Consider the following 13,882-nt stretch of genomic DNA (forward strand, 5'->3'; position numbering starts at 1 on the left):
GTTTTAACATGCTTTATAAAGAAGTTTTTTAAACAAATTCAGCTTGATGAAGACAATATAGTCATTTTTCAGCTCAAGTTTTGTTCTCATCTGATCAGTGTCAGTGCATTCAGACGGATAATATTTCTGAATTTTAATGGGTTTTTTAGTTAATTCATATACTAGAGTACTTGTAAAAGTGACATTTTAGCAGATATACACATTTATATTTTTGGGGAAAACAAACCAAAAATACTGATGACATCAAACCTGGAGTATTTTTAAGTTTATCTGACTAGCAAAAAAGAAACAAAACAAAAAAAAACTATAGGATTTTACCACTGGCTTTTGATTATAGCAGAATTTAAGTTTATGATTCTTATACATTTTGTTCAAGATAATCTTCATGAATCAACACAACTTTAATTTTATCAGTTTACCTAAATAGTGTCATGACACAAGTTATTGAATGTACAAATAAAGTGTTTATTGTAGTTTAGACAGTGCTTTAGGGTGAAATGACACTCAATAAACCGCATATGGCAAAACATAAAAAGACCAAAAACACAAAGTTGGCTCTGAAATTGAGGCTCGAAATCCTGTTGGCTTTCCATGAACCGCACGTCTGATTAAGGCACATGTTAATGAAACCTTTGGCACATGCAATTGATTTAGTGATAAAATAGTGCCAATCAAATGGTTTTCGTTTTAATTCTTCTGCTTCTGAATGAATATGTGAGTTTAATGTTTTAATATAATCATGTAAACAATGTCCAAATAACACAGAAAACAAGAAAATGACACCATGTGACCTCCACAAGACAGTTTAAAAACACAATTATACACAAAATATATGAAGATAAGCTTACTCTTTCTACACGCTCAATAAAAACACTCATTCCACTGTATTCAGACGTTCTCTCCTCAACCAAACACAAGTATATACAAAACCCTAACACTTCCCACTGGCAGTGGCAAGTGGCTGAAAGGAAAGCTCATGAATAATCTATCACATTTTACCCAGCCAATCACTGAGCTCGGAACTCTCCAGCTCTGCTCTGATTGGCTGAGAACATTCATCTGTCAGATCTGGCTGTTTCTGTGTGTTTCTAATGGATATAAGCTTGTGCGTATGCTTGTAACTGACAGATAAGGTGCTTTAAAGATGCGATTATGAGACGAGAGATGAATTGATCACATTATCACACCCCGAGCGTCCAAAGCTTGCGGCTGCTGTCAGCTCTGAGCATCTGAAGCGTGATGGAGGGCAGCACACTCAGACTTCCTGTGCTCCAGGAATGAGGAAGCGGCTGTGATTGGTCAGATCGCTGCTGTGGGCGGGGCTTCTCATCGTGGCTCTCTTGAGGAAACATGGAGTTGAGATTCAGCTGACCAATCACAGAGAAGCAGGGAGCCGATCTGATCGAGCGCAGCACTAGAGACAGAGACAGAGAGAGATTTATAAATCAAATGCAGATTTAAAAAGAAAAACTGCAATAAAGTTGCTCATTTGCTATGGGAAAATGTTTGTTATAAAGTATTTTTTATTTTATTTTTATTAAACATAGACTGAATGCATTAAAACTGAACACACAGCATTTTAAAAAGGTTAAATGTTAATATAATTAAATTAAACAAGTTAAATGTTTATATAATAAGTCAAAACGGCCCAAAGTGGACAATGGGATTTTCACTGGATATGTGTGTGAGAGTGTGTCTGTGTCTGTCTGTGTGTGTCTGTGTCTGTGTGTGTGTGTGTGTGTGTGTGTGTGTGTGTGAGTCTGACCGTCTGGGCTGCGTCTGTCTCTCAGTTTGTCTCTGGCCTGCTGGTTTCCGCCGGCCGCTGCCTGATGGTACAGTCTGACAGCGGTTTGGAGACACTGAGAAACACCGAAACCCATCTCATAACACTGAGCCAGACACACCAGAGCCGCAGGGTCCTGCACATCAACACAGCATCATCTCATCACCATCATCTAAAACATAAGCTCTTCATTCATCACACGTCTGAGGAGAGGAACCTTACCCCGCTCTCAGCCGCCATCTGGAAATAATGCACACACTTCCTCTGATCACAGTCTGAGCGCTGAGACAACACCACACCCAGAAACACCTGAGCCTGGACACACACACACACACACAGACACACACACACACACACACAGATGTGTCTACATTTTTGATTATATTTTTATATTTGTTATTTCATACAATTTACTTTTTATATTCATATCATAATTTATATATTTTAATATTTTAATTTGAATATGATATATGTGAATATGATTGTAATAATTTATATTACATACATTTTTGTATTTAAATTAGTTTATTTAGCAGACGGTTTTATCCAAAGCGACTTAAAAATGAGGACAATAGAAGCAATCAAAACCAACCCAAGAGCAGTGATACACAAGTGCTGTGACGAGTCTCAGTTAGATTAACAGCACACAGCAAGTATAATAAATAAAAAGAAAACAGATAGAACAGAAAAAGAAGAGCAAGCTAGTGCTAGAGGCATTTTTTTGCTTTTTTGTTAATTGTATAATAAATAAAAATACATTTTTAATTTATAAAAAATTTTTAGATAGATATTTTTATTTACAGAATTTTGGATATTTTCTATATGTCTATATTTATATTATATTTCATATATTTATTTTATATTTACTAGTGCTGTCAAACGATTAATCACAATCGCATTCAAAATAAGTTTTTATTTACATAATATAATATGTGTATTGTGTATATTTATTATGCATATGTAAATACACACACATGCATGTATATATTTGTGAAAAATTTCACATTTATTAAATATATATATTATATGAATATAAACATATGTAAATGCATGCAAATATTTTCCAAATATATACTGTATGTGTGTGTATTTACGTGTATATTTATATTATGTAAATAAAAACTTTTACTTTGGATGCGATTAATCGCTTGACAACACTAATATTTACATTATATTTCATATTTATAATTTTATTTGAGATATTTATCTTTCTCGTCAGTACCTGGGTGAGTCCGGCGTCTGCGGCCGTCTGCAGGAATCTGAGCGCAGCTGCGTCGTCTGTCTCTGAGCTCTGCTGCCCTCTGCTGCTCAGGAGGAGTTTAGCACAGCGATACTGAGCCTGTCGGTGCCCAGCGACTGCAGCGCGTCTGTAATAATGCACCGCCTGAGACACCACAGAATATATTACATACAGTCATGTTAAACAGAACAGAAGCAGTTATTAGTATTAATATTACTGTTGGTTCAATTAAACCAGTACACCCATGGAGCTTATCTGTTTTTATTTTTTCTCTGAACAATGCTGTTTGATGTTTGAGGTGCAACATTTATTCAGAATAATACAGTATATGTGTTTAAATGTATGTTTACATAATGTTACTAATGATTTTATTATTATTTAAATGATAAAAAATTAAACCAACCAAAAAATAAATATTTTAAAGCAATAATACTACTATACTGTAAAATTTTAATATGTATTTAATAAATAATAAGTATTATTATTATAATTATTATTTAAATAAAAAAATTAAACAAATAAATAAAGAACTATTACTATTTCAATAATACTATTGTGCTGTAAGATAAAAAAACGAATTTAATAATAATAAATAATTAATTAATTTTAATTACATTTTATTTTACATTTATCTAACAACAGTAAATTACAATACAATTATTTATGTCTGTAAAAAAAATAATTTCAAATAATAAAATATAGAGCTTTTATTTTGGCATCTTTTGTTGACGATTTATAAACGATTCTCAATATAAATCTGGAAATATGTTCGTTACAAATGTATTTAGATGTGAATAGAAAATAGATTTATTTTAAATTTATTTTGAATCAGAGCAATTTTTTTTCATGCATTAACTTTTATTTTATTATTATTACTTTATCTCAAGATAGAATTTTTGTTCTTTTAAATGATGCACCACATTTCCTGATATATAAATAACTTGTTTAATCATCTGAGACATGTTGCAACTAATTTTCCAAAGCAAGTTATATTATGCAATTAACATCAAGCATGCAAATATTTTCAAACATGCAAATACATAAACCTGTATAGTAAATATGGGTAAATCCAGCACCTTGCTGAGGTCCGTCTGCACTCCTCGTCCTCTCTCGTAACACACTCCCAGGTTAAACTGAGCTTTGCTGTAGTCGTGCTGCGCCGAGGCCAGGAAGCAGGAGAAGGCCGTCTCGTAGTCGCCCGCTCTCGCGCTCTCCAGACCTGAAGCACCACACACACTCAGACACACGCTCACATCAGGCATCAGCAGCTTTGAGCATGTGATCATTACCGATGATGTTGAGGATTACAGGAACGCTGCCGTCTGCCACGCGTCTCAGATTCTGTGCTGCTGCATCGAGAGAGAGACGCTCCTGCGGGAAACATACCAGATTCATTTCTATAGCGCTTTAAACAACACAGGATTAATATTGTAAAATCAATTATGAAACGACTTTAAGTTCAGCTTCAGAAGACAATAGTGTCGTCCTCAACATTTTCCATTTCAAAATTACATACTTTTTCAGACTCAAATTTCCAAACCGGACCATATTTAACATACAGCACTATTTTCAGCTTTATATTTGGTATATATTATAGTCATTTGTAAATATAATTTTTTATTTCATTGATTTTCTCGAAGTGACTTTTGCATGCACACAAGAAACTTTTTTGTGTCCTCGAGAAACTATTCACATGCGCATTCCTAGTTTTACATAACACTTCCTTTGTGCATCACTGCCATCTTACTGTGAGAGCATGGATGCACATGAATTAATAAAGATGCTCTCGCTCAAAATGTGGCTTTCCTTATGGTAGTCCCTCTAATATCAAGGCCTCATGTCCAATTTAGCACATCCTCTGCAGAAACACATGACATGAAATGAGCTGATGGCACAGTCAGTGGCTCAGTGTGCATCGTCCCGCATGCTGGGTTTAATGGTTTCTCATGCATGCATACAAGTCTGTATATTTATTATTTTTCCAAAGGTGCTCGAGGCTATGTCAAACAGTGCTAAGAATATCCTGAGAAGAAGCCCAAAATGCAAAAAAAAGTGCATCTTGAATTCATTGAGTCGTGTTTGACAATCACTAAACAGCTGCCGTGAAAACACACTTATTTACTAAACTCTTTTTCATTCAATTCTTAATTTTCTATTATAATAAACTAAATGGGGGCAAAAGTCTGGAAATGCTCATATTTTTCCATACTCTGCTTTCTTTTATTTTAATACTTTTCCAGACCGTGTAGAAGCCCTGAGATCAATTCAGCTCAGTTTTGAGTTCTTGGGTCTGAAAGATTACCTCTGGTTCCGGTTGTTCAGGAAAAAGGGTTTCATCTGTAAGAAAATCAAGAATCATGAGTTAGTGCTCCACATCTCTACTGTATGAATCTGTAATAGTATTATTTTTATTGTATTCATTTTAATTACAGTCAAATACAACACAATCTGAGATTTTGATTTCTACATCATCTGAAAGCTGAATAAATAACCTTTCCAAAAATTTAAATAACATAAAATAAAATAAAAATTGAAATATAAAATGTATTATCTAATATTGTGTTCAGCTGTGAATGTGTGTTTTTCTGACCGCAGTGTGATGTGGCGCTCGCTGGCTCCTCCTGCTGGTCATCAGAGCTGTGCGCCGTCTGGAGGTCAGAGGTCAGGTCTCCATCACTGTCACCATGACTACGGTCAGTGTCCTCCTGCTCTGGAGTCTGCAGCGCCTCACAGAGGCACTTCGTCACATCGCCAGATAAAGCATTCGGCCTGGACACTGAGACACATGCACAAACACACTGTTCATTTTACTTCATTTGAATCTAGATTGTCACAAACTATTTATCATCAAACTAAAATACAGTCAACCGAACATTAAAAAGTTACATGACTCAGTTTACATAGTCTGCTGTTCAGTTAGCATGATGGTAAACCCCTTTTTATTGACGTGGAGATGCTGAACTGAATCTAAATTGAAATCCACAGCCATGTTTACATAATAAATAATAGTTTAGCTAGTCATTCATTCATATGTATGTTGCTTTGGATAAAAGTGTCTGCTAAATGACTAAATGTCACTATTAATATTGTTGTTATTTATTTTGATCTTCATTTTTATTTTGGTTTAAAATTATGCATATGTGTGTAAACTAAATTGGAAATTACATATTTGTATTGACTGATCTCTGATTGTCTGACTTTTTTTTAATTTCTGCTTTTATTATTATTATTTATTTTGATCTGGTTTTTTGGGGGGTTTTAAATTATGCATATGCATGTAAGTGTTACTAATGCTTTGGCAATAATAATGTTTTTATAGCGGGTCAATAAAATGACTCAATTCTGAATCTGAGTGAAAGACATCAGTGTTGGCTTGACTGATCTCTGATTGGTAATTTTTTTATTTCTACTGTACATTTAATTATTATTATATTTTAATATATTTCTGGATTTTTTTATTTAAATGTATCATATTCAAGTAAATATAACTGATTTTTTTTTTTTTTTTTTTTTGTCAATAAAACTGCTCTGAGGAAGACATCTATGTTGGCCGAATGACTGCCTGACATTTTTTTTATTTCTGTGTTTACCTTATTGTTATATTTTTAATCAAGATGTTTTATTTAAATTATGTATAAGCATGTAAATGCTACTAATGACAGTTATTTTTATGATGTCAATAAACCTGATTAATCTGAGCGAGACGCCTGAGTTGGCCTGGCTGGTCTCTGATTGGTCGGAGTGTTGTGTGATTGACAGCAGCACTCACAGACGTCTATCAGGACTCTGTAGGAGCATTTCCGCACGAGTCCAGCGTCTCTGATCTGAGTCGCTCCGGAGTTCTGATCCGAGGACAGCCGCGAGTGAATCCTGCGACAGAGCTGCATGAAGAGAACCGCAGCGGCGCCCTGCACACACACACACACACACACCACACACACACACACACACAGAGACACACACACACACAGACACACAGACGCACACAGACACACACAGAGACACACACACCACACACACACACAGACGCACACAGACACATACACACAGAGACACAGACACACACACCACACACACACAGAGACACACACACACACCACACAAAGACACACACACACACACACACACACACACACACGTGACCCTGGAGCACAATAGCAGTCATAAGTAGCACGGGTATATTTGTAGCAATAGCCACCAATACATTGTAGGGCTGTCAAAATGACTGAAAAACTCAATTCGAATTTTGTACTTAAATATGATCAATATTAGAATTTAAAAGGCATAATTTCAGTTAGGGGTACAAAAAGCTTTTGGCTTCTCTCGAGGCCACAAGAGGGCGCACCGAGCAATATATAACAAGACTATCTTTGAAAAAAGTGCATCATGTTTAAAATAATGTTTGGAAACCATATATAATTAATAAAGTTACTTAAACAATTAGAAACAAAACAGCATCATGGATGTATAGTTTAATACAAAGGGCCGAAAACCAATCACAAAGAATACTTTCTTCATTTAAAACATGAGATGCAGTGAGATGAGCAACCAAACCTCGCCATAAAGTCGCGAGACATGTTTTTTAAAAGTTGAACTTGCATTAATTTGACATGCTTTCTAAACACGTGGCTCTCTTGTGTGAGACATGAGTGCAACGGTGATAGACGTCCCTCGAGAAAATGTGATAAATATGTGTTCTGTGTGAACGGCTTGGTTTCAGTTTTACTGTAAACATCATCATCTCTGCACTGATATTCCTATTATTCTGCAATATATTGAATGAGCAGCGCCGCATCCAGTGGCTTCAACTGGACAGGCTAACAATGTTTTTACATTCGAATGTGGATTTTAATTTTAAATGCAACAAATATTTGAAATTCTGATATTTTTGGACAGCCCTAATACATCGTATGGGTCAAAATGATCAATTTTCCTTTTATTCCAAAAATCATTAGGATATTAAGATCATGTTCCATGAAGATATTTAGTAAATTTCCTACCGTAAATATATCAAAACTTCATTTTTGATTAGTAATATGCATTGCTAAGAACTTCATTTGAACAACTTTAAAGGAGATTTTCTCAATATTTAGATTTTTTTGCACCCTCAGATTCCAGATTTTCAAATAATTATCGGCCAAATATTGTCCTATCATAACAAACCATACATCAATGGAAAGATTATTCAGATTTCAGATGATGCGGTCCATGGTCAGTTCATAAAACACACCTCAGAGATGACATACGAAACAGTAGAGTTCTGAGTGAATTACCCATCCCACTGCATCCAGAGCGCTGTATCTCGGCAGTCCAGTGTAGCAGAAGTGAGATGTTCTCTTCTTTTTCTGACCGTCTTCCCCTCGGTGAGAACTGACAGAGAGATGGTTAGCTGTGTCAGGATCACGTATAACGTCGGCGATCACGCATGTCGCTCGTTACCTGCTGCTGTCAGACGTGTGAAGTCCACTGGTCAGGATGGAGGAGCTGATAACCTCGTCCTCCACGTGATGACCCTGAGACAGACGCAGCTGAGCGTTTCCATGGCAACGGCTCAACACTGCAGGTCAAGAGCAAAGCACAGGTTCAGTGTTAATGAATCTAAAGCACGGCTCACACTAAGAATAATGAGGATAATCAAGATTGCCAACTTTTAAGTTCAGTTTGGAGTGATTTTTGTTTGCATTTGCAATCTGCATTTATTAATCACTTGTGAGTACTTATACAAGTATCATTAAAAAAAATTACAAAGGATGTAAGTTATGAACTTTTTAAATTTCACATTGTGTCTAGTGTTTAATCATGTCTAAATATTTATTCAAATACAAAACCTAAAAATAAGTAATCTTGTATGACCTGCAATACTCTTTTGAGAAACTAGACTAGTAGATGCATTTATTAAAGAGCCATACAGGTACCTACCCGACCACAAAATGACTCTAATTTGTCTCTTTGCATTGGAATTTAAAACCCTTATCTCTAGTTGAACCTTAAATACTATACTAATAGTAATATAAGTAATAAAATAATTTTTTAAGTTGTCATTAATGGAACATAAAGATCTCCTTAAAATATTAAATATTATTGAACTAAAATATAGATTTATTTTTACTTAAAAAATTTATTTATTTAAAATGTATTTAACTTAAAAAAAATAGTTAAGGTATATGTACACATAAGTAAGAAGGGTTAAATACAAGAAAAATATATTAATGTTGTCTCTCCATCACTCTCCAGAATAAAATGATACTGTAAATGTCATCGACGTAATAATCAATGCATGATATGATGTAATGTTTACAAAACTTGCTGCAAATACCTGTATAGTGAAGCTAATCCATCTATCTTGCTTAAACCCATTCAAATATAGATGGATATAGTATAGATTTAGTTTTTTTGTTTTTTATTAGCGCTGCAGTTTTTGTGTGTGTGTGTGTGTGTGTGTGTGTATGTGTGTGTGTGTGTGTGTGTGTGTGTGTGTGTGTGTGTGTTTTAACGTTTCCCTCGTGAATCAATAGACATCCTTCTGTTTATAAAAGTGAACACCTCTACAGATGAATCAATGACAGAAAGTGTTTGATATCATATATAATACACTTTGCATTCGATCTGTTCAGAAACTGAAACCGAAACTATCCTCAAACTTATTCAAATAAGTGTTTTATTGACATAATCAACTCAAGTCATGCTCCTCTTAATGATTCTCGTCACATAATGGCACACAGTGAAACATTGCAGCATCATAAGAGTGTAATAATGTATTATATTGATGTATCAGTGTCGGTGTATTAATGTATCATATTAATGTATCAGTGTCGGTGTAATAATGTATTATATTAATGTATCAGTGTCGGTGTATTAATGTATCATATTGATGTATCAGTGGTGTATTAATGTATCATATTAATGTATCAGTGTCGGTGTATTAATGTATCATATTAATGTATCAGTGGTGTATTAATGTATCATATTAATGTATCAGTGGTGTATTAATGTATCATATTAATGTATCAGTGGTGTATTAATGTATCATATTAATGTATCAGTGGTGTATTAATGTATCATATTAATGTATCAGTGTCGGTGTATTAATGTATCATATTAATGTATCAGTGTCGATGTATTAATGTATCATATTAATGTATCAGTGGTGTATTAATGTATCATATTAATGTATCAGTGGTGTATTAATGTATCATATTAATGTATCAGTGTCGGTGTATTAATGTATCATATTAATGTATCAGTGGTGTATTAATGTATCATATTAATGTATCAGTGGTGTATTAATGTATCATATTAATGTATCAGTGTCGGTGTATTAATGTATCATATTAATGTATCAGTGGTGTATTAATGTATCATATTAATGTATCAGTGTCGGTGTATTAATGTATCATATTAATGTATCAGTGGTGTATTAATGTATCATATTAATGTATCAGTGGTGTATTAATGTATCATATTAATGTATCAGTGGTGTATTAATGTATCATATTAATGTATCAGTGTCGGTGTATTAATGTATCATATTAATGTATCAGTGTCGGTGTATTAATGTATCATATTAATGTATCAGTGGTGTATTAATGTATCATATTAATGTATCAGTGGTGTATTAATGTATCATATTAATGTATCAGTGTCGGTGTATTAATGTATCATATTAATGTATCAGTGGTGTATTAATGTATCATATTAATGTATCAGTGGTGTATTAATGTATCATATTGATGTATCAGTGTCGGTGTATTAATGTATCATATTAATGTATCAGTGTCGGTGTATTAATGTATCATATTAATGTATCAGTGGTGTATTAATGTATCATATTAATGTATCAGTGTCGGTGTATTAATGTATCATATTAATGTATCAGTGGTGTATTAATGTATCATATTGATGTATCAGTGTCGGTGTATTAATGTATCATATTAATGTATCAGTGTCGGTGTATTAATGTATCATATTGATGTATCAGTGTCGGTGTATTAATGTATCATATTAATGTATCAGTGTCGGTGTATTAATGTATCATATTAATGTATCAGTGTCGGTGTATTAATGTATCATATTAATGTATCAGTGTCGGTGTATTAATGTATCATATTGATGTATCAGTGTCGGTGTATTAATGTATCATATTAATGTATCAGTGTCGGTGTATTAATGTATCATATTAATGTATCAGTGTCGGTGTATTAATGTATCATATTGATGTATCAGTGTCGGTGTATTAATGTATCATATTAATGTATCAGTGGTGTATTAATGTATCATATTAATGTATCAGTGGTGTATTAATGTATCATATTAATGTATCAGTGTCGGTGTATTAATGTATCATATTAATGTATCAGTGTCGGTGTATTAATGTATCATATTGATGTATCAGTGGTGTATTAATGTATCATATTGATGTATCAGTGTCGGTGTATTAATGTATCGCAGCTCACCTCTGCCCACTAAACTCTGAATCCTCCACATGTCTGCAGATGTTTCTGTGAGTTTATGAAGATTAATAAACTCACGCCATGATGTTCTCTGACAGTCACGAGATGAAGGACGAACGGCGGAAATGACGCAATCACCCTAAAATAATCTAAACTAGAGTCCGCAGTTCATTCGAAAATAAAATAAATATTCAAAATAAATAATTCTAAACCTTGTTTGAAGGTTTTCATGCTTGATGTACATTCATATAAGGACTCTCTTCAGTTTATTGATAGTAAAAAATGTAAAGATACAATTGTATTTGCTAAAGAGCTGAATTTAATTGAAAAGTGATCTAATATATGCTGCCTTTGGATTATTGACATTTAGTTGCTGTTTTTTCTTTGTATTCTTGTCAAAATGTATATTTGTATATTTATATCTGTAACGTAGACTGTAAACCCACGTTTATTTTAAATTTTATTATTTATTTTATTTATGTATTTTTTATTTGGATGTATTGATATAATTGTATATTTTGTTCTTTGTTGTAGTTCTAAAAAAATTTAAAAAAATAAATAAGAATAAAAACTAGAGTCCGCAGTTCATTCTCGCGCCGCTCTCCAGTGCACTACACACTTAGTACGCAGCGCGCTTGTGTTTAGTACGGACAGCTGTGAGCACGAAACTCTTTCAGACACGATTTATTTATTTTAGTTAAATATTATTTTGAATACATTTTGTTATTATTCTGTTATTTTAATTATTATTATTATTGTTGTTATTACAGGTTTTTATTGCTAACAAGCATTGTTCAAAACTGTCACATTCATCGATACAGAAGTCTGTGGAACAAACTGAATAATTTTTCATTGCTTTCAGACAAAACGCATGCAATGACCACATTTTTCAAAATCCACAAACACTTTTGTCATTCATACTCCACAACCTGCAAAACTGATTAAAGCACATTCAGATCAGAACGATGGCAAACTGACCATTTCTGCAGGAATTATACTGAAATATAAAATCTTAGCAGAATATTTAGTATGAAATTGTATAATAATTATTCCAAACACAACTAATTGCAATTTCAGCTGAAAGCCAAGTAATTTTTTTTAGTCCTATTTTTAGTCATCTTCTTTATCTTTTTTTTTTTTTTTTTGGGTTATGTTTTGATAAACGGATGGCTTCAGAATGATTTTGTTTGGGAACATGGATCAGGGAAGACACATCTGTGGGGAATAAAAGAGTGGCAGAGAGAGGGACGACTAGAAGCCTCACAGTACATCCATCCATTCATCTATTCCATACATTTCCCCGAGCACTTGTCCTGTGAAGGGTCATGAGACTGGAGGCTTTCCTGGGTCATAGACAGGACAGATGGCCAGTCCATCACACATGTTCATATTCACACTCATTACAGTCTCCAGTTCACCTGTCCTGTGTGTCTCTGGATTGTGGGAGGAAACCAACATCAACACAGAAAGACCCCCTGCAGCAGCTGGGACTCAATAATACATACAGCACCTCATTATACTAGACATGCTGGAGATGCTTTGTTTGCTGTTGTAATTATTACTTCAGAATTTATTTTTATTATTATTATTTTATATGAATATTTTTCTCAACTTTTTATATTTATTTTATGTGGTAAATATTGATGGGCTTTTGTTTTTGGTATATAAAGAAATAGGGGGGAAAGCTGATTTCTCTTCATTCTTTGTGCTGTAATACAGTCAGTAAAATGAAAAGATGTTATTACTGTATTATCCTATTATGAAATATTATCATTCAAACTTCAAAGATAAACGTTCATAGTTTATGTAATGCTCCCTGTTGTTACTGTTTAATTCATGTTTTTAGATCAGTGTGTTATGAATGAAATGTATGTTTTCTGAATGAGAATTGCAGTGTTATGGTGAAACAAGCTTATTTTGAGACGAGTGAGTGAGTTTTGGACCTGAGATCCCCGGTTTGGCCAAGATTCATGCTGGTAATGCAGACGTATGAACAGTTGTGAACATGTGGCTTCAGTATTGAACATGCTTGTTAGCAATTGAAAAAAAACCTGTATTGTTATTATTATTATTATTATTATTATTATTAATAATGTGCATGTTTCATAGAATCAGATTTTTATTTTTATTATATTATATATTGTAATAATATTCCCTTTATTTAAATAAAATATATTGTCTGTTATGTTGTTTACCTGTTGATTCACTTCTAATGTGTTTTGTCTAACACAAACTGTTTATTTCATGATTTAGTTTTATTATTATTATTATTATCATAAATTTCATTAATGATAATTTCATTAATGATAGTATTTGTGTTATTAGTTCAATTATTTATTTGTATTATTATATTTAAATTCATTAAATTCATTTTTATTAAAATATAATTTTTTATTCAGTCTCATTTGT

The 13,882-nt window shown here is 33.2% G+C and overlaps 1 protein-coding gene across 2 annotated transcripts; it reads right to left on the bottom strand.

Annotated features, from left to right (window-relative positions):
- Nucleotides 1-445: 445 nt before the first annotated feature.
- LOC306883479 (DAP3-binding cell death enhancer 1-like) lies at nucleotides 446-11,587 on the bottom strand. Of its 2 annotated transcripts, none has more exons than XM_079438767.1 (12): nucleotides 11,477-11,587; nucleotides 8,463-8,580; nucleotides 8,254-8,393; nucleotides 6,793-6,931; nucleotides 5,614-5,799; nucleotides 5,326-5,360; nucleotides 4,313-4,394; nucleotides 4,100-4,242; nucleotides 3,006-3,167; nucleotides 2,006-2,098; nucleotides 1,766-1,919; nucleotides 446-1,414 (listed from the first exon to the last, which is right to left on the bottom strand). In XM_079438767.1, the coding sequence occupies exons 4-12, from the start codon at nucleotides 6,908-6,910 to the stop codon at nucleotides 1,182-1,184; spliced, it is 1,206 nt and encodes a 401-aa protein (XP_079294893.1). In that variant the 5' UTR covers nucleotides 6,911-6,931; nucleotides 8,254-8,393; nucleotides 8,463-8,580; nucleotides 11,477-11,587; the 3' UTR covers nucleotides 446-1,181. The 2 variants fall into 2 exon arrangements, with proteins under 2 accessions (XP_079294893.1, XP_079294892.1); XM_079438766.1 differs by having other exon boundaries at nucleotides 447-1,414; nucleotides 8,297-8,393; nucleotides 11,477-11,585.
- Nucleotides 11,588-13,882: the final 2,295 nt, after the last annotated feature.

This window comes from Barbus barbus (assembly GCF_936440315.1).
Source record: "Barbus barbus genome assembly, chromosome: 17".
In the NCBI taxonomy this organism is placed as follows: domain Eukaryota; kingdom Metazoa; phylum Chordata; class Actinopteri; order Cypriniformes; family Cyprinidae; genus Barbus; species Barbus barbus.